General features: G+C 42.0%; 1 protein-coding gene across 17 annotated transcripts in view; it reads right to left on the reverse strand.

The window, feature by feature from the left end:
* The window catches only part of tmcc1a (transmembrane and coiled-coil domain family 1a), a 48,569-nt gene that overhangs the window by 20,712 nt on the left and 5,708 nt on the right, over positions 1 to 22,149 (reverse strand). For 6 of the 17 annotated variants that reach the window (XM_039799897.1, XM_039799889.1, XM_039799892.1 and 3 more), the window contains 3 exons: positions 19,654 to 19,764; positions 16,103 to 16,148; positions 13,996 to 14,381 (listed from right to left, as the gene is read on the reverse strand). In XM_039799897.1, the coding sequence (XP_039655831.1) occupies positions 13,996 to 14,381; positions 16,103 to 16,148; positions 19,654 to 19,680 (459 nt within the window). In that variant the 5' untranslated portion in view covers positions 19,681 to 19,764. Of the gene's footprint in view, positions 1 to 11,708; positions 11,830 to 13,995; positions 14,382 to 14,753; positions 14,912 to 16,098; positions 16,149 to 19,653; positions 19,765 to 20,338; positions 20,358 to 22,149 lie in introns of those variants that run through there. The other 11 variants (XM_039799898.1, XM_039799901.1, XM_039799893.1 and 8 more) reach the window with 11 other exon arrangements.

Consider the following 22,149-nt stretch of genomic DNA (forward strand, 5'->3'; position numbering starts at 1 on the left):
TAAGTGGACTGGGATTGGAGAGAGGATGAATTGAGTAAGCATGATAAACAGAGAGCCATATAGAGTGAAAGTAAAACATAAAACTTGAATTCAATTAGAGAGCTAACGCAATTTTGACTACATGATGTTATAAGGCTTTTGAAGGATTAAGTTTCCCAATAATTATGCATCTATGTGTAGAATTAACTTAACCATTGTTTTACTGTGCCAACAACACCACAGTGATCATGTGATCGTAAATTGTGATGGGTTATGGTGTGGCATGGTTTGGGGGTGTGAGAGGTTACGTAAAGGCAGAAGAGCGAGCGCTTTGTCTGCACGGACGGGGATAATTCAAGCCTGAGAAAGGAGACAACCATGACTCGGGGCTCAGGGCTTGCAGAACAATACTTTCCCCATGAAAAGAAGCTCCCTGTCCAACCCTGGCTGTCCAGTCCTCCCTAGTCTAAGCTCCAGTATAATCAATGGCCCTATTAGCAGTTACATAAACCACTGGGCACTTTATACACAAGGGCCATTATGACTGGCGAGGTCAGAGAGCGTGAAACATCTTAGTAGCCAACTTCAATACCAGCATTAACAAGAGCCAGGCAGGAAGGACAATAAACAAATGTCAATAAAAACCCAAACAATTAAATGTTCTTAGTCTTATTTCCTGTCTGGACACAGATAACAGTGAATATCAGTTTAGGGTCAGAGAAGTAAGCATGTCTGTGCCATTAATTAATTAAAGTATTAGTATGTTTAAAGTCTCTGTCCACCCAAATCACTAAACACAACACAATGTTTTCTAACTTACCACTTGTGGTATCAATTAGTTCAGATTTTGAGATATCTGATTTGGAATTTGAAGAATGACATTTGAACAACTTAACACAAACATGTCTTTCTGGGGAAAAAAAAACCCTGGTAACTCTGGACAATCCACATACCTTGACGTCAACTGTTCATGAACTACTTTCTACTAAAGAGAAGAGTCTGCGTAAAAGCCCTAGAGCTGATCTATGGTAAATACAGCTGATTACAGGTTGGAAAGTATAAGGGTCGGCTAAGGTACAGTATCATGTTGGAACATTTGCTAGTGAATGAAACACATTTGGTGGGTCACTGCCTGTGCATTTTACAAAGTGTAGAGAGATGACACTGGGAAGTACATGTATATCGGCCTGCCAATTTACCCCCAGTAGAGCTAGACCAATAAATAGATGTGCCTTTATGTAGGCTAATATCAGCTTATTGCAGATATAACCATGTTGGTGTATATATTAGCCAATAAGTAGTTTGGGTAATTAGATGTTTTGATGTCCCGCTAAGTACACTTTGTGGTCAGTTATTCAATTAAAAAAATTAACGGATCCTTCATTTGTTTGTTATTTACAGTACTTTTGTAAAAAAAGAAGAAAAAAATGATATTGTTGGGTTATAACCTTGAGTGTTATCTTTTTGTTTGTATACTGTATGTATGAGTATGAATGTGCAGGTGATGGTGTAATATGTGTAAGAGACAGTGTGGGTACATCGGGCAAGAGAAAGTGTGTATGTACAGCAAAGCAGTGTGTGTACATGAAGGGAAACAGAGTGGGTACGTGGGCAGAAACAATGTTTTTCCATCGGTGGTGGTTGGTATTTGTTGGAGCTGCTTGTTTATACTCTGCCCATCCTGGTTATGCAACATGGAAACAGAAAGGGCACTGGCCCAAAATGTGTGACTTTGTCTGGCTGGATGCTGTACAATACCCAGAGTACCATGAGGCTGTATGCAGGCCCAAACAAACTACCAGCCTATTCTTAAGCAGGAAGATGAAGAATCTAGAACAAACAGTCCCAGCCTTTTGGCCCTGAAAGATTATTTGGTCTGGCTATTTTCTTGTTCCCTCCACTCAAACCCGATGCCACTCATTGTGGCCCCAAGTTGACCTCGCTACCCACTTTGAAACAGACTTATTGGATAGTCTGGGCCTGTGCACTGTTTGGGAAGTTTTAGCAAAACTTCACTATGTGAAATAGGCCACTAGGAAGCAGAAGATTTCATAACCGGAGGACATATAATGAGGATTGGCATTTTGCTAATAGGAAGTTCTCATAAGCGCTTGACAGCTTTTACCTAATGAAAATCTTAGAGGGCATTCTATCATTGCCCATTCAGATTATCTAACAATGTAATGAACTGTCTCATTTACTGAAGCTAACTTCCAAAATGGAGCTCACAATCATCAGTCAAGATCAGAGTTGAAACTGGATCAAACTCTGCTCTACTTTGTGTAAAAACTACATGCCTTCCCTATTCACCTCCATGTCTGGTGCATCATATCGTCCACCATACTGAACACAGACGGTAAACAGATCTATATCCAATTATATTAAAATGTAACAGTCCATAAGATTATACAAGGCTTGTACAGTCTTGTACAATGCTTGGTGAATAACTATTCCAGGAATGAGATTATCATACCATTACAGAACAAAAAACCAAAATGTAACAATAAATGAATATCACAACTAACTACAGCCAACTTAAATATTACAACCAACTACAGCCTTAATCCACGAGGGGGAGCTAGAGTACAAAATATGCTACACGTGTCATCTGCTGTATGGACAATCGACTCGGTCAGCCTTTAACTGCACATTTCCTGACAGGTTTCCTGTCAATAACCCTTCTTCTCTTATTGCATTCTTTTTTTTATCATTCCTCCTACTGACAAATATGCAGCCCTTTATGCAACATAATTCCGACATGATGTGGCAGTCACATTAAGGCACACAGTTACTGAGAACAGGGAGGATATGTCAAGGAGATGAACAGAAGACATGACAAGAGTGAGGGCGTTAAATGGTGTAGCCCTTGTGGTGTATATATTATTTCAAGACAGATCATGAGAAAAGATTAGAAAAAGTCATAAAAGATGAGTGTCTATGTCAGCATGCAGAAAAAGCATATTTGCGATGCTATATCATTTCAGATGGAACATTTTCAACCAACTGCATCATTTGCTTGAACAAAAACAAACATACTGCCAATGTTGTTTCAGGGATTTAGAAGTAATTTTCCGTTCTGATGCAAACTGAAAAACTGAAAGATTCCTAGGATTCCTACTGGCTGACACACGAGAGACATGAGAGAATTGTTCTGGCTTTAGTGGACTCAAAATATGACAATATTTCCCTAGAGGCTGTGATCAGATTTGAATTGTGTGTGTGTGTGTGTGCATGTGTGTTTTAAGTGGGTCAGTGGAGCAGAGCTGAGCTCAGCGATCTATAGCCTCATCTATAATTCATCAGAATTACACAAATGATAAAGGCTAGACTGAGCAGGGAGTGGCAGGGATGCAGTGTGCCCTCTCTGAGTCTGTCTTCCTGTTTTTTCTGCTCTCCCTCTCTCAGAATGAGCAATTTCCCTTTGAAAACAATCTGCTGACCTCTGAGTAAAAAGAAGAAAACCAAACACACCAATCATTTTCTGTTAATAAAAGGTGCACAGCAGTGTATTCTAAAACTGTTGCCTTAGTTAAAGAAAACACTGTAGACCATAGAAATTAAACCAGCCAGAGGACTGTTTAAGGAACTAACATGTGGGTCAAGAGTGACCAGAACATCCTCAGTGACTGAGTATGACCAAGTATGTGGCAATCCTGCAACGGCTGAGAAAACAGCATAGATGCACGTGCGTGCCCACACTAATGTCCTCTTTCACACACACACAAACACACACCAGCCAAAAGAGGAAAGACCAGCTGCAGGCCAAAAATAAATACACAAAAGATTACCCATGGTGACTCACTGCTGACATGTACACATAAGTGCACATATTCCCTGTATACCAACAGCTGCACCTCCAGTCATCTGTCCGTCAAACTCCTGAAGTTCGCAGACAACACCACCCTCTTTGCACTCATCCCTGGTGGAGATGAGTACGCCTACAGGTGGGAGATTTACCACCTGGTGCAGTCAGAACAACTTGGAGCTAAACGCTCTGAAGACCGTGGAGAAGGTTGTGGATTTCTAGAAGCTGCCCTGTAAGCCCCCATCCCCCTGGGTGACTACCCAGTCAGCACTGTGGAGTCCTTTCGCTTCCTGGGCTTCACCATCTCCCAGGACCTCAAAAAAGCCAAGCACAGATGTATTTCCTGCGACAACTGAAGAAATTCCAACTGCCAAAGACAATGATGGTGCACATCTCCTCTGCCATCACTGAGTCCATCCTCACCTTCTCCATAACCATCTGGTACGCCGCTGCCACCGCCAAGGACAAGGGCAGACTATCATACGCTCTGCTGAGAAGGTGATTGGCTGCAATCTGCCGTGCCTCCAGGACCTGTAGGCCTCCAGGACCCTGAGGCGGGCAGGAAAGATTGTGGCCGATTCCTCCAACCCCAGACAAACCTTTTGAACCTCTCCTCTGGCAGGAGGTTGAGGTCCATCAGGACCAAAACCTCACGCCACAAACCCCAAAAACTGTTTATTCCCGTTGCAGTGGGCCTCATCAACAAGGCCTGGGACCCCAACTGACAGACTCTGACAGACTCTTAACCCCCCCACCCACAGACACTACACGTTACATTAACACAGATCCTGGACTATTATCCCTGACCATTGCACACACATTATAGATACTGTAAACTTTTGCACACCCCGATCAATATTTTTGTACACCCTGCACAAACTGTACTGTTAAAGTATAAAATTGTCAAAACTCAGGTGTTTCCTGAAAAAAAATGTGGGTGTAATGTTAGTATATATAAATATATTTTACATTTAAATGCCCTTGTAAAGTGAACTTGACCAGCACTAGTTTATCTGTCTATTAATAGCAGCAGAGAAGCAGGCAGAGAGTTGGAGCTGACTCCTTCCTCATTCAGACCCAGATTAGAAACCTATAAAACTAGAGACTTCAAACTCACAGCTTTTTCTCCCCCTCTACCTTTCCCCATGACTCCATCCACCCTACTGATCAACACCCCCCACACACACACACACACATACACACACACACACACACACACACACACAAACCCCTTTTAAACATTCCTCCACCCCATCCCTCTTTTGAGCCCTTATCTGGTCCTTCCTTTCACATCATCACACCCACCTTGATGGTTTCACGCACAAATTTACATGTTATGCATCATCATGTTAGCGTGAGTGTGTAAGCAGTACACATATTCCCACTGTTGCGAATGCCAATAGCAACCAGCACCGGATAAGGGCGTTGGCCTATATGTATTATCACATATGAATATTCAACAGCCTAATTAAAACAGGCTGAGGCTTTGCTTCAAAAGGGAGCACAAACTGTTGGGTGGGGAGTTTAACCACACACATGCACGTGATGCACACACATGCACGGCTGCAAACACAATATAAGCATCTTATTCAAGGCTACCGGTACACATTCACATTGCTTGTATATACTTTGTTTTGTTTATTCTCTTTTAAGTGGAAGACAGGAGTTCCATTGAGGTATTTTAACTATCAAGCACACACTTTTCTTTACTGACACTGCCACACAATTCACTACTCTTTTTGTACATCATTCATACGACTTCATTCAAATACGCATCAGAACAGGAACAGGAAACAGGCGTTTCTTTAGCATTGAGATCTAAGTGAGAGGGTGCCATTGCAACACGTCTCCTCCTGTGTAGCTCTGGCATGTGAAATACTTGACAAAAGAGAAAGCTTAATTACAAGGTTTAGAACAAACAGTGATTAAGACAAAGTCCGTGCATTTGGAAAACTGCACAGGAGTCTAATTTTAGAAGACACCCTTTCCCCGCTCTTAGAGGTTGCTATTCCACCACACAGGCTGATGAGGTGGCTGTGAGATCAGAGGGTGAACCTGTGAGCATTCAGCTGGGTAAAGCCGCTTGAACATTACCCTGTTACCATGGAGATGGGCAACCGGCTCCACTGTCTAAGAACTGGACACAGATGAGAGGGAGAGAGATGAAGAAAAAGTGAGAGCTAAAAAAACACAGTCTCTACATGAAGAAGGACAAACAGTGAGGAGGTAAAGGGTGAAGAGAAAGAAAGAGAGATGGAAGAAAAGAAAAGAGGTGAAGCACGGCAATACCAAGCAGTGTAGCAGATTGAGATCCTTATTCAGTGAGGAAAACCTCCTGTTTGATTACAGATCCTAGACAAAGCCACATGTGTTCCTCTCACAAATGCACAAATATGTACAGACAGCTGACAAATTGAAGGAAAAACTTAAAATAAATGCACGTGATGAGTATAAAAACGCTGTGAATCATACGCTCTGGTCTTCGTTGTCACCAGATGGCAATCCAGTTCAAGTTTCAAGTTCAAGGATCATTTGTTGTCATTGTACAACACACGGTTGCACAATGACATGCAGTTGTAGTCCCTTTATGCTAAGAAATAAAATAAAAACAGTAGTGCATTCCTGTAGTGCATTTTTTGAAAGTGTTTCCCTTATTCCAATCAAGGGTCTAAGGACTGAGGGAGTTGTATACTGTACAGATTGTAACGCCACTTGAGGCAAATTTGTGATTTGTGATATTGGGCTATATAAAATAAAATTGACTTAACCTGACCAGGTAAAAGTTACTAATCCTGAGAGAAACGTGGTTAATGTTTGGTTGTTAAAATGGAGATCCTGAGACATGACAATGAGATTGCTGGGTAGGGGTGTAAGAAAAAATTGATACACTTGAGTATTGTGATATTTTATTTTGCAATACTGTATCGATTTTTTTTTTTTTAAACGTTCAAAAATATTCATGTAAGACAGTGGTTCACGTTTATGTTGTGTAAACCCCCCACCGCTAGATGGTTATGCTGAGACGCCTCACTAGTGTCCATGCCTAACAGTGCCTAGCAGTGCCTGACTTTTTGCTAGAAGCTAACAACGTAGCTACGGCTGAACTTTGGCCTACTTTAGCATATAAAAATTTTATTTTCTGTGTACTGAATTGTTTACCTAAATTAAACCTCTTTGACTTTTATGAACATCATGTCTTTTTTTAAATATTAGTTTTTCTAAAATTATACTTTCTAAAAATCCCAATATAAAAATTGGGATTTTTATCCCTTACGCATAGTATCGGAATATATTGCAATATATTGAATCGTGACCCATGTATCGTATCGCCAGATTCTTGCCAATACACAGCCCTATTACTGGCACAACCCCACTCCACAATATACACTGACCGATGGAACATTGTAAGCACTACTTAACAATAAAGTGTAGAAGCCTTTAGACAGCGCTCTCCACCACCACCATTAAAACAGCAAATGAGGTGGTTATCTTTCAGAAGAATGGTGTTTGATCTCTCCTGTAGAGTTTGAAGACTTGTTGAATCTATGCTACGCTTTTTTTTTAAAAGATTATTTTTATGGCCATTTTCGGCCTTTATTTTTGACAGGACAGCTGAAGACATGAAAGGGGAGAGAGAGGGGGAATGACACGCAGCAAAGGGCCGCAGGTCGGAGTCGATCCCAGGCCCGCTGCGTCGAGGAGTAAACCTCTATATACGGGCGCCCGACTACCAACTGAGCTATCTGGGCGCCCAACACCTTACTAAATTTTACACCCATCTGAAAATGAACAAAGTACACAAACACACACAAACAAATAATGTATTTTAGGAGAAAGCAAAGAACAGCAGATCCATTGTGTTTAATTCAGTAGATAATGGTGTTTGTTCTTCTGATCAATGACTCTTTTTGTCTCCGTTTGTTTGTTGAACATGAGGGATAGAAGACTAGTGAGAAAAGACACGAAGGAAAATGACTAAAGGGTCAATAAGACGGCAAGGACAGGATGGGGGGGGGAGATTAAACAGCGGAGAAGGGAGATTAACACATTTGCAAAGAACATTTTTTTAGTCCTCCGAAACTCTGTAAAAAACCACAAGCCACAGATCTGCAAAACCCATTAGTGGCTTTATATTACTTCCTTATCTGACTGGAACACAGTAATAAGGCCTCATAATTAATGTCAACAACTCTGAACCACAGAGGGTCATGATGGTGCACTGACAACAGCAACTCAAACACACGCACAGTGCCTGCTTCAGGCTGGTAGTTGGCAAACACAGATGGAGTGACATCACCTCTAGTGTGGACTAAGAGCACATGCTTCATCATCCCCATGGCTGTAGCCCTCTCTCTGCTGAAAAGACAATCGAAACTCAGTTGTTTGATTATGCACAGGTTTAACTGTGTTTACTGTGACTAGAGGGAATGTGCTTTGGCAGTGCTTTGATAGGTCTTGATAGTTAGCATATGCATCTGCAGCCCTGGTTATATATGTAGTTTGCATTGCCAGACCTATCTCCACAGCGCTGTGTCAGCGCTGGAGTATGGTCTGGCTACAGCGCCTATCTATTCTGGGTTAGGGGAAAAACATTCTGGCTTGTTTGTATTCCTTTAAATGATTCACAACTGCCTGGATGGCGCTCCACCCCGACAGCGGAGAAAGCGCGAGGAAAGGGACATCCGAGGGCGTGAGAGATGTGACGGATGTCAGGCTATATCCCACCAATGTACATGTACACAATGTTGAGCTAAAATAAAAGTAAATGTGACATAGCAATGGCCTGTGTTTGTCTTTTGCAGCTTTTCAAAAAACTCAATGTCACTAACATAGTGTCAGGACGAGCAGTGGTGTCCTGCTGGAAAAGGGGCACAAATGCTTTCATCAACACACAGCCAGTAGCCTGGGGAGGTGAGAGATGATGAGAGCAATGATGAGGATGTTAAACTAGCAGGGACGGAACAAGCCTCAGGGGACCAGGTGATGTTCGGCGCCTCCCACTGACGCTTCTCCTTACTGCTCTGACAGTACAAAACAAATCCCTCATACAAAACATGGCTTGAAAAAAGTATGGAAATTGTAAGAGAAGGGAAAAACTCCTTTGTATTAAGGCAAAAAAAAAAAAAAACTAATGTAGAGTTTGAGGCCTTGTTAATGCAATTTATTTATTTTATCCATCCTACAATTTCTTCAACAAACCTACATGCATTTTCTTTCTTTCATTTATTTCATTTTTCAATTCATTAACCAATATTATAATTCATTTCTCCAAATCTATTATTTTATTATATTATTTTTTCAATCCAAATGCCAGCAAAAACATAATCAAGTTGACTACAGATTAATTCAATTCATTTTGTTACCTTACAATGTACCATAACATTTTTCTTGGTTCTTTTTAATAACGTGAGCTCATATGATAGACTAAAACATAATATATTTGCCTCTATTAGATTTAACCTAAGTACTCACAAATTCCCAGACCCTCTCCCCTGTGATTCAGTATTTTTCCACTACACATTATGTACAAACTATCTTGTTTCCAAGTTTTGTTTTTTTATTTTTCTCTTTGTCAATCAATCAGTTGATTTAAAGAATTATCATCTTAACTGCATGTTGCTCCAATAAATTGTTCAAATAGGAGGCATTTTGTTTTGAGATGGTTGAGAATTACTGCAGGAGAACATGGGATGTTGTTTTTGACATGGAAGCCAAAATATAGCGATAGACAAAGAAAGACAAAGGATGAGCAGGAAGACAGGTGGAAATGTGGCCTGGGGGAAAGACGCAGGGTCATATTGGCCCTGGAGAAGGTTATGTTCTTCAAAGACAAACACAGCTTTGGTCTCTCTCAGACACAAACATTCTATGGTGTGAGAGCCTCAAGGCTTGGCTTCTGTTTCATTTCAACTCACTAGCTCATATCCCATTACAGCCTACTTCCTGGTTCTTTCCCATCTCGTCTTCCATCCGGACTAGACATATTGCACCTGTTTTTACTCCTGTTTTATCTCTCCATCCCTCCCAGAAGAGAGGAAAGACCAGACAAGATCAGTCTGGAATCAGGCCTTCCAGTCTGAAAGTGAGACTGTGCGCGTCTGTCTGCCCATGTGCGCATTTGTGCATGTGCATGTTGATGCTTCCAGGCATATGGACCCCCAGCAGCACCATTAGACAGAACTGAAGATGAACAGGAAGGGTGTAGTCAGTCAATCAATTAATCAGCAGCTAATTGTAATTAATCCCACAGGCTGAGCGCCAGCTGCAGAACAGCGGGCTCTTAACAGAGTAATGCTGAGTTTTAATACAGTCCCTCTACTCTCTTTAACAACACTACCAAAAGATAGATATATCAAACTCATGGACAGTTGTAGAGCACAGTAAACTAGCCTGTTATTGCAAATTAGTCATAATATGCTGCAATCTGCAATAACCAAATTTTATATTTATTACCAATAATTAATTACATCCCCTGGTGACGGCTCCAGCGAACCTTCTACAGGTTTTCTGCAGGTTTTACCAAGTCAAATTTAAGACCTTTTTAAATCTATTATGAATGAAATGTAAGACCTAGCTAATTGGCTGCAATATAAGTTGCATGTTGGTCTCATTTGCAGTCGTAATACAGAGAATTATATTTGGACAAGCGAAAGAAAAACACCACAGAATAAAAACTAAACAATCTAAAGCGCTGCAGGATGATTTCAATGAGCATAAGAGGTTACTCTTTAGAGGTTATTAAAGGAACGCGCCAACTTATTGGGACTTTAGCTTATTCACCGTATCCCCCAGAGTTAGATAAGTCCATACATACCCTTCTCATCTCCGTGCGTGTCGTAACACTGTCTGACGCGCACACCGCTAGCCTAGCTTAGCACAGATCCTGGAGGTAACCGGCTCCATCTAGCCTACTGCTCCCAATAAGTGACAAAATAACGCCAACATTTTCCTGTTTGTATAGTCACAGCGTGTACAAATAACAACGTCACATGAGACACAGCCATCAAACTGGGAACTATTCTCAGAAAGGCGATGCACTGCTACTTCTGCTACTTGGGAGGAGTGATTTGCTCGCAGAACTCCAGGCGAACTCTCTGCTCCTCACCACAGGGTTTCAGGTGCTGCGAGCAAATCACTCCACCCAAGTAGCAGAAGTAGCAGTGCTTTGCCTTTCTGAGAATACAGTTCCCAGTAAGTATACGGTTAGAAGATGGCTGTGTCTCATGCAACCTTGTTATTTGCACACGCTGTGACTATACAAATCACAACATGTAAATAGGAAAATGTTGGAGTTATTTTGTCACTTATTGGGAGCAGTAGGCTAGATGGAGCCGGTTACCTCCAGGATCTGTGCTAAGCTAGGCTAGCGGTCGGTGCGTCAGACAGAGTTACGAGACGCACAGCGATGAGAAGGGTACGTATGGACTTATCTAACTCTGGGGGATACGGTGAATAAGCTCAAGTCCCAATAAGTCGGCGTGTTCCTTTAACAAGAGAGATAAAGTGCAAATGAACAACTCATTTACTGTATGGATAAGTAAAGGAAAATGGAAAATCCAAGATCCAAATCCAATCCAAAAAGTTAATTTCCAAGAATTACTAAAAAAAAAAAAAATCTTTCTCCCCAGTTGTCAACTGGCTGATATATTAGTGTACATTGTTTCTGCAACTAACAAAAGAGTCAATCTTTACTATTTTGACAGCTGTCCTGAACAAAGCACTGCTCAATCAGCCAAAACAACACAAACTCTTGACACAGTACCAAATAGATGGAAGACAGAAAGATGAACTACCACATAGGGCTTTGCCAACAGAAAATGTTTACGACAACTGAGCCTTTATCCATGAATGGAGTTGCATCATGGAGATAGAAAGACACAGACATGGTTTTAATGACTAAACAGCTTGTGTTTTTTAAGCTTACCTTGGAGTACTGTCTACGAAGACTGAAGCGCTGTACCATCCTGACTGATGGTATTGTACTCACAGCTGGAACCCCTGTCTAATCCTCTCCAATGATATCCCTCCAAAGTACACACTGCCTCACATGGTACAGTCTACATTCACACACCTATATACACACACACACACACACACACACACACACACACACACACACACACACACACACACACTGAAGGTACACACGCTATCCTCCTCTCCAAACATCCATGAGCACACACATTACTAGTCCACACCGCTTTCGTCTACTATGCAAACACAAGTGAGGACAGAAAGAGAGAAATAAAAAGGGAGGGAGAGCGAGCGAGCAAAGATAAAGACAGCTCAGCTGTGTTGCCCTCTACTCATATTCACAGTGATCCCCTGAGCTCTGTCTCTCACAGACACGGTCACTCACACAAGATGCTCACACCACATGGCTATCAATGCCCAAATGATTTCCAGTGTACACACGCGCTATTTGGAACACACAGAAAAATGAGGTCTTCCAGTCACACATCCTCTTCTAAGACATTCACACGACATGCATCACACACAGCCAGTGCTCAGCTCTCACATAACTAGGACGAGGCAAGGTTGCCTCCTGCTTCCTGTCAGTGAGCCGAAGGGTGGAGTGAAAAGGAGGTGGTGGTAAAGGAGGAGGGGGAGATGGGAGGGGAGGAGGGACCAGCTGACTGCCTATACTAACTATCTCCAGGGACATAGGGAGGGGGAAAGGGAAGGAAAGAGGAAGAAAAGGCAACAGAAGTGCAGGGGGGAAATTGGTGAGAAAAAGAAAAAAAGGAAAAAAGAGAAAGAAAGAAAGAAAGAATCATCATTTCCTGACACACACTCACATTTAGACAAGCTATGCCTCCACTGACAGCAGGATGTCACACACCTCCAAAGTCAACCCCACTGTTACTATGGCAACCCAGGCAGGGCGTAGCTCTAGGCAGCTTGCTGCAGGTTTCGGGGTAACCACGGCGACTGCTTGGATGACCTGAATGACATTGCTGTGTTGCCGTGCGGAGACAGGGCTGAGAGATGGGCGAGACAGGTAATCATCTCTGCCAAGAGCGAGCCACAGACCACACAGAGGCTGATGGTCGTCCATCACAGCAGCAGGACTAAAAGGAGCACAGATGTCTGGCTCTCAGCCCTGCCCTGTCATCCCAGGTGAGGTCACTCACATAGGACAGAAGGATACTTAATTTTACAGATGAAGAAAGGGGAAATAACTTTCTTAAATTCAGCTCACAGATTAAAGCCATCGCTTTTACTTGGATAGCAACGCGTACAGGTCTAGACTTACTGTCCAGTGCCCACTGCTGGATTGATAGACAACCATCACTTAATATGTGACACAATGATACGGAGTCCTTGGCATGGCTTATTTAATTCGCCCAAAGATCAGTCTTGTCTACAACAAACATGAGCTCATAATGACAACACCACCTCTAGCTCCACATGAACCAAGCCCAGTGCCGCTCACAGCAGGTTAGCTGATCTGACAGTGACCTCTAGTGGCAGACAGAACAAACTGTATCATGGTAAGGTGGTGAAAAATCTGAACTTGAGGTAAAAGATTAGATTGTTAAGGGCTGGGAGGTTTTAACCAACCAATCCCCAGTCCCCCACACACACACACACACCCACACACACACAAATTGATGCTGATTATTTTTACATTACGAAAGTTGCAGAACATGTAACCTCATTCAATACTTTTAATGATCTTTAGATTAAACACAATGTATTTTAAAACAGACTACATAAGTACTACATAAATAGATGATTATCCAAGCAGAATAGTAAAGAAAGGATTTTTAAAGTACATTGATGTATAAAATTGTTGTATGCAGCTTTTACTGTAAGTCTAAAACAAAACCATTAAAAACTTTTTATTCCTCCTGTTAATTCTGAACATTAAAAAAATGCCTTCCCTTCCAATGGACGTGATGGCACCTGACAATTGTTTTAAGACAGACTTAAAAAGTTGTGAACCTCTCATAAAAATTGGCTGTGTGTCTCATGTGTCTCATTTGTTAGCAAGCTGCACCATGGATATCTGGTGGTCTACTGATAATGGTAGACCTAATATCTGCATTTACAGCGGATACAGCAGGGAATGTTACATCAGCAGCAAGGTGAAACTTAGCTTTTGATTAACAGTTCACTGACAAACAAGGCCGGACACCAGTGAAAGGGTAAAAGAGACACATCGATCAGGCTGTGTAGTGAAATGATTCGCGGCTGTTGTCACTTACCCTGTCCGTCTCCTCGGTGGAGTGGTACCCTGATGACAGCACCACATCACCCCCAGTGCATCCAGGTGTGGGGCTGCTGGGTGTGGTTTCAGCGGGGGAAGAGGAGCGTGGACGTCTGATGTGCTGCTGTGGATCGTGGGTGTGGCGGCGGTGCGGGGCCTGGGGGCTACCTCTCAGGAGAGGATCGTGGTCTCCGCTCGCAGATCCCGACCCGGATCCTTTACTGCGACGGCTCTGCAGGCTGGTCCCACGCCTCATCATGCCCACAGCGCCTGAGCCCTGGCCAGCTGCAGAGGGAACCACAGGAGCAGAGAGGTGGTCAGATTCAGGACAGCAGGGCCCCAAGGCATCCTCAGGGGCAGAGGGGGAGGAGCCACCTGCTGACACTACAGAGGAGGAGGAGGAAGACGAAGAGGGGATGTTGGAGCGAGAGAGGCGTTTACGTTGCTGCTGGAACAGCTGTTTCAGTCCCTGGCCAAGAACCCCCATGCTCTCCCTGGCGTTTTGGCTCATCTTACTGAAGGAGGGGTGCTCTGACTGGAATGGGGCCCTCTTCAACCCTGGGCCTTGTGATCCCCCTGCTTCTCTTTGCGCTCCAGGACCTAAAATGGGGCCCACCCCCTCTGACTCCCTTTGACTGTCATCCCCCTGCTGCATGTGTCCCTGCTGACCTCTCATGCATAGCAGGGAGGAACTGTCCTATTAATCAGTCTGCTAACACTTCCCTCTCTATCTGTAAGACATGCAGCGGGTCATACCAGAAAAATGACTAAAGGAGAGAAGAAAATAGTAGAGAACAGTGGAAGTGGAGATGGGGCTCTCTGATGGAGGGTTGGATCGGCTCAGTGGCGGTCAGAGGGATGAATCCAAAGGGGGAGCATGCATCTTTGATTCAGGAACAAGTAGCCATGCTGGTCTAGCACAGAGAGAGAGGAGATGGATTATGAGAGGCTGGAATGTTTCCTAGATCCAGTGACATGAAATCACTACTTTTCACTTTTAACTTGTGACCATTTGTATCTTTGAAATTTCATGCAAATGGTAGAAAGTGTGAATGCAGAGTAATCAGTCTGCAGGTTGGACAGCATTAGGCCCCGATCAGATGGAGCGCTTTTGCAGGTTGCAAAATGCAAGGCGCACCGCTCTGCCTTTTTTGTTGAAGACGCCCCGATCAGACAGAGTAATGCTTTTGTTATTCTTGCTAGGCAACCACCGAATCACCCATCCTTAGCCAAACGTTATTTGGCTCTGAAGTTAAATTACGTCAGGCGCTTTTCAATTTTGAGTTGAAGTTTTTTCGGTTACACTTTACTTTAACTTTTCTACATAAGACTGACATGACACTGTCATGAACTGGTCATAAAACATTATAAACAAGTCATAAACGTTTATGACATAACTCTTTTTGAGTAAGTGTCATTCGGTTTTGTCATGACACGTTATGGTTAGGGTTAGGGTCAGGGTTCATGTGTCATGACTGTCATGACAGTGTCATGTGAGTGTCATGTATTCATGACAGTGTCATGTTACTCTTATGTAGAAAACTTAAAGTTAAGTGTTACCGTTTTTTCTACTCAAGGGGTGCTCCTGCAAAAACATGAGGTGCATGGAATGGAAAAACGTGAGGCGCTCACCACCGCTAAAGCAGCAAACAACGCTTCGCTCTCATTGAAAACAATGACAAAAAGGCACCTGGCTGTGAAAACACACTCTGTCTGATTGGGTCCTTACTCTGCATTTATGTACCAAAATGAATATGCAATTGTAATTTAAAAAATAATATAGGACAAATACTGTATCATCAGTTGATGATGGTATCAGACAAGCTGACTCAGTGACAGCTTTGCCAGGCATCTGAATCATTCTACATTCAAATAGGCAAATGTTACATGAGCAAATATAAAGTAATGAAGGAAAACAAGCTGGATCCAGGTTTGCTAGCATGATACAAAGATCACAAAACAAAGTACAAATTATTTCAAAAGTAAGCAGGTACAATAAATCAGGAGTTAGTATGGAATATGAGGCTGAGAAAGGATGCAGAGAAGAATATAGGGGTGAGAGAGGGAAAGATATAATAGCTCACATCAGGGAAAAACCCACCTACCATCAGCCCAACTGTCGGCCCAGCGTGACTCACTCTTGTGGATTACCTGGGATGGAGGGAGACCAAAGAAAGAAAAACAAGGGGTCATTTTTAAAATTCAAAACTTCAATTTAATCACCGACCTTAAGATTCACAAACAATCAGGCATATCATTTGCAATCAATAATCATTGATCAATTCACTCGGAGCTGCGAACACAATAGGCATACTGAACAGAACATGGGCGATATTGTGTGACACAACTTTGTGTACGTGTTCCTCCACGGGCTCATTTAGTATCCCCAAAGGCATCCCTTCCTTATCCTGTGGTGGTATCAAGACACAATGGCTTCCGTGTCACAAACACTGAACACAGTGCATGAACGCCTCCGGCAGCGTTGCACACTGCCTAGCTGACAAAACCAGAGTGGATGCCTGATAACATACAAGCTGCCTTCCTCAAGAAGGAACCTTATTGGTGGAACAGTAATCACCTCAGAGACCCATAGACACACAGGCAGGCAGCCCGAGCCTCCATGCAGCATCTCTCATTGAGAGAATAAAAACAAGCGAGGCAGGAACAGGAGAGGGTTATAGAGAGTTATATACTCAAACTTTATTCCTTCAGCTGAACTGTCAGGTCATGAAGAATAACACAAAGTTGGACAGACAGGGACAAACACTCAAATAAATGAAGCGGTTCACTATGAATACAATCAACTGTTCAGTTTTACACTATGTCCAGAGACAAAAGGAGAAGGAGCATGAAGCTACTTGCAGGTAGCATATCACTTTTCACAATAGCCACAATGTCACAGCCAAGAAAAGGCGTATCATGCACATAAACCCATTCACACAGCAACTTTTACTTTCTCCACAAGCTGATCTTAAATCTGATCTTGTTTAATCTTTTTCAGTTTATTAGGCAGATTCAGACCAGCAGATACTGATGTGCTTAAAGTGATGGTTCGGAGTAATTTCACCCTAGGGTCCTTTGCACCATGACCTCGAGCCAAACAACCCCCCAGAAGCTTTGTTCAGCTTGGTCGAACATTGGATGAGTTAGCGTGATCAGCTGAATAGCTTAGTGCAGGCGCTAATGGATCCACGTTTGTATCTCGTAAATGACCCCACTAATAATGCCCGAAATGATACCAAACTTCTACACTAGTACAAATAGGTTATGTACTCATAAAACGATGGATTGGAAAGTTTGTAAGTACACCATTAGTTAATGTAAATAACACTTGCCTGTTGGCTTCTGGTCTCTGCTGCTACCGGGCAGTAATAGTGCTTAGGGACGTCTACAAATTACAACACCGAAAAGAGATACAACAAAAATATTTATTAATTTAATGATTAAATAAGGTAATGTCTCCAAACTTACTTCAATTATAACTTCTCTCCTGCTAGTTATACTAGAGCACTTACTTTAAAAAAAAAAAAAGTTAAATTAATAAATATTTTTGTTGTATCTCTTTTCAGTGTTGTAATTTGTAGACATCCCTAAGCGCTCTTACTGCCCGGCAGCAGCAGCAGCAGCAGCAGCAGAGACCAGAAGCCAACAGGCAAGTGTTATTTACATAAACTTCTGGTGTACTTACAAACTTTCCAATCCATCGTTTTATGAGTACATAACCTATTTGTACTAATGTAGAAATTTGGTATCATTTCGGGCATTATTAGTGGGGTCATTTACGAGATACAAACGTGGATCCATTAGCCCCTGCGCTAAGCTATTCAGCTGATAACACTACGCTAACTCTCCCAATGTTCGACCCAGGTGAAAAAAGCTTCTGGGGGGTTGTTTGGCTCGAGGTCATGGTGCAAAGGACCCTAGGGTGAAATTACTCCGAACAATCACTTTAAAGAGGTTATGTGTTAATAATGTTGGTGCCAATCAGTTAAATGTGACTATGGCCTGCCAGAGAGAAAGAGAGCAGGTGTTAAACAGGTTCAGTCACCGGCTAATAGCTATTAAGATATTGTGCTGTCAACCATTTGGCAGTGCCTTTATACTAATAATAACACAGCTTTATTTACTGATTACAGCTGGGCAATATATTTTAATAAAACAACAAAAATTTGACAAAAAGTTAATCATAATACACAATTATGTTGCAAATACTCAACTAAATATATCCCTTATAAAATATATGAAGGACATCTGCGTATAGTACCTGGAAATAATAAAGAAATGTATGTATGTAGAAAAGTATTTAAAAACTTATTTTACAATGGAGTTTATTGCAATGAAAACATTCTTATTTAACATAACTGAGCATCCGTTTCTTTTTGCAAGTTAATCTTATTTTAAGACTCCATTTTAGTTTTCTTTCTCTCTTTCTTTCAATCCTCTTTTGTTTTGTTGTTGTTCCTTTCCTGCAGGAATAAATACAAACTCAAAGACTTACGCTTGCAGATATCAACAGTATAGTGTTATATGATTACTGCGATATGAATTTCCTGTATGACCGACCGAACGACCGACCGACCGACCGACTGACAGACCGACCATACACACACACACACACACACACACACACACACACACACACACACACACACACCGGCCTGAGGTTTAAGTACACATGCACACACAATCCTGTGTAGTATACATGCATACTTGTTTTTGCATGCACCCTCAAACTGATTGCCATTTTCTGGCCGTCAGTGAAGTGTAATTGATTATGATGGAGCACTGTGGGGTTTTCCGAGCTTGTGAGTGGAGGGGTAAACCTAAATTAATCCTGTCCTGAAGCTGGAGCCCTGTCCTGACCTCGGTGCCCATCCTTCCCTCTGTCTCTATAAATCCCCTCCTTCATCCCCAGGATGATCCCAAGCTAGATTGGATGTTTTCTTGATCGCCTACGGTTATATATTCAAACTAAATCCTCTTTCAGGAGCCTTTAGAGGACAAAGGTTTATTGTCAGACTTTGTGTACATGTATATTTGTGTATGTGTGAGATGTCTTGCATCTCTGTTTAATTGAAGCAAGGCTTGTCGTTCCACCTTTATGAGGTAATGACGCAAAAGAACACTAGATGGATCTTTGAATGACGACTGTCCTGTTCGGACCCAAATTACTTAATTTTACCAAGATATACTACTCTGACAGTGTGCCAACATGCTACTGAAAAACTGGGGCAGTTAGTATTATTTGAGAAAAACTAAATTAGAAAAATAATGTGAAAGAGAAAGACATCTTAAGTTCAATATCCTTTTTCCTAACACTGAAATGTTTAACAGTGTTTGCTCCAGATAATGTTAACAAAAATGTGATACTTTGGTGATCCTCTTAAGAACATTCTCTCTTCACCTTCTCCTCGGATCAACCTCCGAAACATGTATGGATGCATTTTGGTTTATTTAAGCCCTGTCCTCCACAGAAACAGACCAGTGATTATCAGTGAATAACAGGTGTCGGTGACAGACGGGATCAGTGAGTCAGCATGTTTCTCAGAAATGTCACAATACTGTCAAAGGTGGATCACAAACAACCATATGGACAATGGCCTCTCTGGAACTTTGTTACCCTCACTCATGCCCTTGTATAAATACACACACATACGTCCTTGTCCTTAGTTCTGCAGCTCATTCCATTCAGCTGAACTGCCACTCGTTCAAGCCTGCTGTCATTGTCTTTCGAGAGATGGTGAAAGCTCAGCACAGCTCTGGCAGACTGAAAGAAAAGAAAGAAGAAAAAAAACAGCTCACACTGACAATTTGTCATTTTACAGACTGTGACAAGCATGTGTGAATAACCGTAATATAATGGATCCAAGATTGAGTATTTTGATAAATACTTGATAAATAATCTTCTATTTAACTTCCTGGTTAATTTGCTTTATTTAAACAAAGCTCTGGCTAGTGTTTAACAAGGAATAACAATATCACAGCTCCCTGTAAATGTTCACTTTTGCTTTCCAGATAGAAAACAGCTGCAGCTTCATTCATTCAGAAAGGTTATATTAATTAAGCTGTGGAACTTCAGTGTTCTAAAATCACATCCATTATCATTATTGAAACAAAGAAGACCACCAAAGGTGATTACTTAAAAGGAGATTAAGCCCCCAGAGCTACAATGGTAAGAGATCAGCTCAAATAGCGTGATAAAGTGATAAAGCAGACAATGTGCAATCTAGCAGAACCTGAGATAAATTATGTATCATTACAATGCAAAGTGTTATAGTCTTTTCATGCAAATTTTGCAATAGTCACAGTACAAATATCTGCACAATAACCTGATCACTTACTCTTCTTCACTCTTGTATTTAGTTCTTCTCTTGACATAAAAAAGTTGCAAATTTAGCATGACCAGCACAAGTGGGGGTCAATCTGGCCTGTGCTCTTTTGACACCAAAGCAGCAATGTTGTTGTTCATTGCTAAACATACAGTCGGTTAACTCAAAATATATGGCCATAGCCTAAACAAGCCCATTCAGTGTTTCCAGAGGAGTCTGAGAGCTGGCATGGAATAGACCAGTCTTTGTTCCCTCTGAACCAAACACAGGCCCATCGCTGCTCTTTGTGCTGCGCCTCTTTCACTGACAGACACACATCAATAAGAGGGGAATTAGGCCAGAGAGTTCTGGCAGCGATGTTTGTGTGCGAGCGCATGCACAAATATGTGTGTGTTTTTAATCGGAGAAAGCCAGAAAAGGAAAGAAAAAGAGAGAGATAGCCGGAATTATATTGTGTGGAAATGTGCATATGTGTGCATACGTATGTGCTTGTTTGTGTGTGTTGTCTTTGACCGATGGAAACTGGACCATATCTCATTCAGCAGCTGCATAATGACAGCATAGGCAGGAAACGGGAACAATCGTTATTGTATTTATGTGCGTGTGTGCGGCAGTGAATAGCACAGTTGTGTCAGTTCTGACAGTGCGGGAGATGACTTCAGCATACTGCAAAGAGTGTGATAAGAGACACAACTCTTTGTATCAGACAGGGAGAGTGAGTAAGTAAAAGAAGAGAGATAGAGGTGTACAGAGGGACTGAAAGAATGGATAAAAGGCATCTCATCCACGGCGTGTTACGCCCAGCCGTGTCTGGTTCACCTCGGGCGCTCAGTACAGAGTGTGTCTGAATGAGGAGGTGAATGGCAGGTAGTTCCCTGACAGAGGCAGGCACAACGCCCTATTGTGCAAGATGAAACCCTAAGGGAGGGCCTGCTACCAGAGTTGCGCTCAGCTTTCCAGGAACAAGACAAACCAGAAGACACACAATCATTTACTCCTACACATGCAGACATTAAAAACCACAACCACACATCTGTATTTTCTTAAGGGCATCACAGACTTGCATTCAAAAGAATGAAAAATGTTGTCTGCTTGTACAGCTTCCAAGAAGACTATTATTGAAGACTGATTCACACCTGATGATGTTAAACTGACCTGGATACACTTTTTCAAAAATATTTTTAATCTTGAACATGTATGACTGCTAGCTTAAATAAAGCACATTCTTCATGTGTGGATGCGTAGGATACCCAATATTTAAAAGGTAATTTTATCTCTTGGGCAATAGGAGCCATTGCCATCTGTAACTACATCCCTCGATCGCAACCCCCACTCATATTGCTGTGAAAACAAATACAAAAACTACCCATATGCACACATACACACCCACACAAAGGGAACAACAGGTGGTATACTGGGTATAAAGCAAGTCTGAGTAATCTGACTACCTAACTGAGTCTGTGAGGTGTAAAGCTGAAAAGACAAAGCAACAAAAAGACAACGTATTTTAATTTCATCTCCACAGAGGAACTAGTACAGTTGTACAGGGCTGTACGTATTACATGTATCACTGAGGTATAGGTTGTACAGAGGGGTCGGACAGTGAACAAATCTAGAAAGCAGCACAGTGATGTCATACATAATTGAAGATTGAGTCATCAGGCTGCATGTTTAACATGTGGGACAGAGCTATACAATTACTGGGGATGCCTTGTTTAAGTTACACCTTTGCATCTGTGCTCAACACCACAGCAAGTGCCCTAATGAATAATTCACCATGTGCATGGAACCGACACTGGTCCATGTTGACTACAACTACAACA

The sequence above is a fragment of the Perca fluviatilis genome, chromosome 5 (assembly GCF_010015445.1).
Source record: "Perca fluviatilis chromosome 5, GENO_Pfluv_1.0, whole genome shotgun sequence".
In the NCBI taxonomy this organism is placed as follows: Eukaryota; Metazoa; Chordata; class Actinopteri; order Perciformes; family Percidae; genus Perca; species Perca fluviatilis.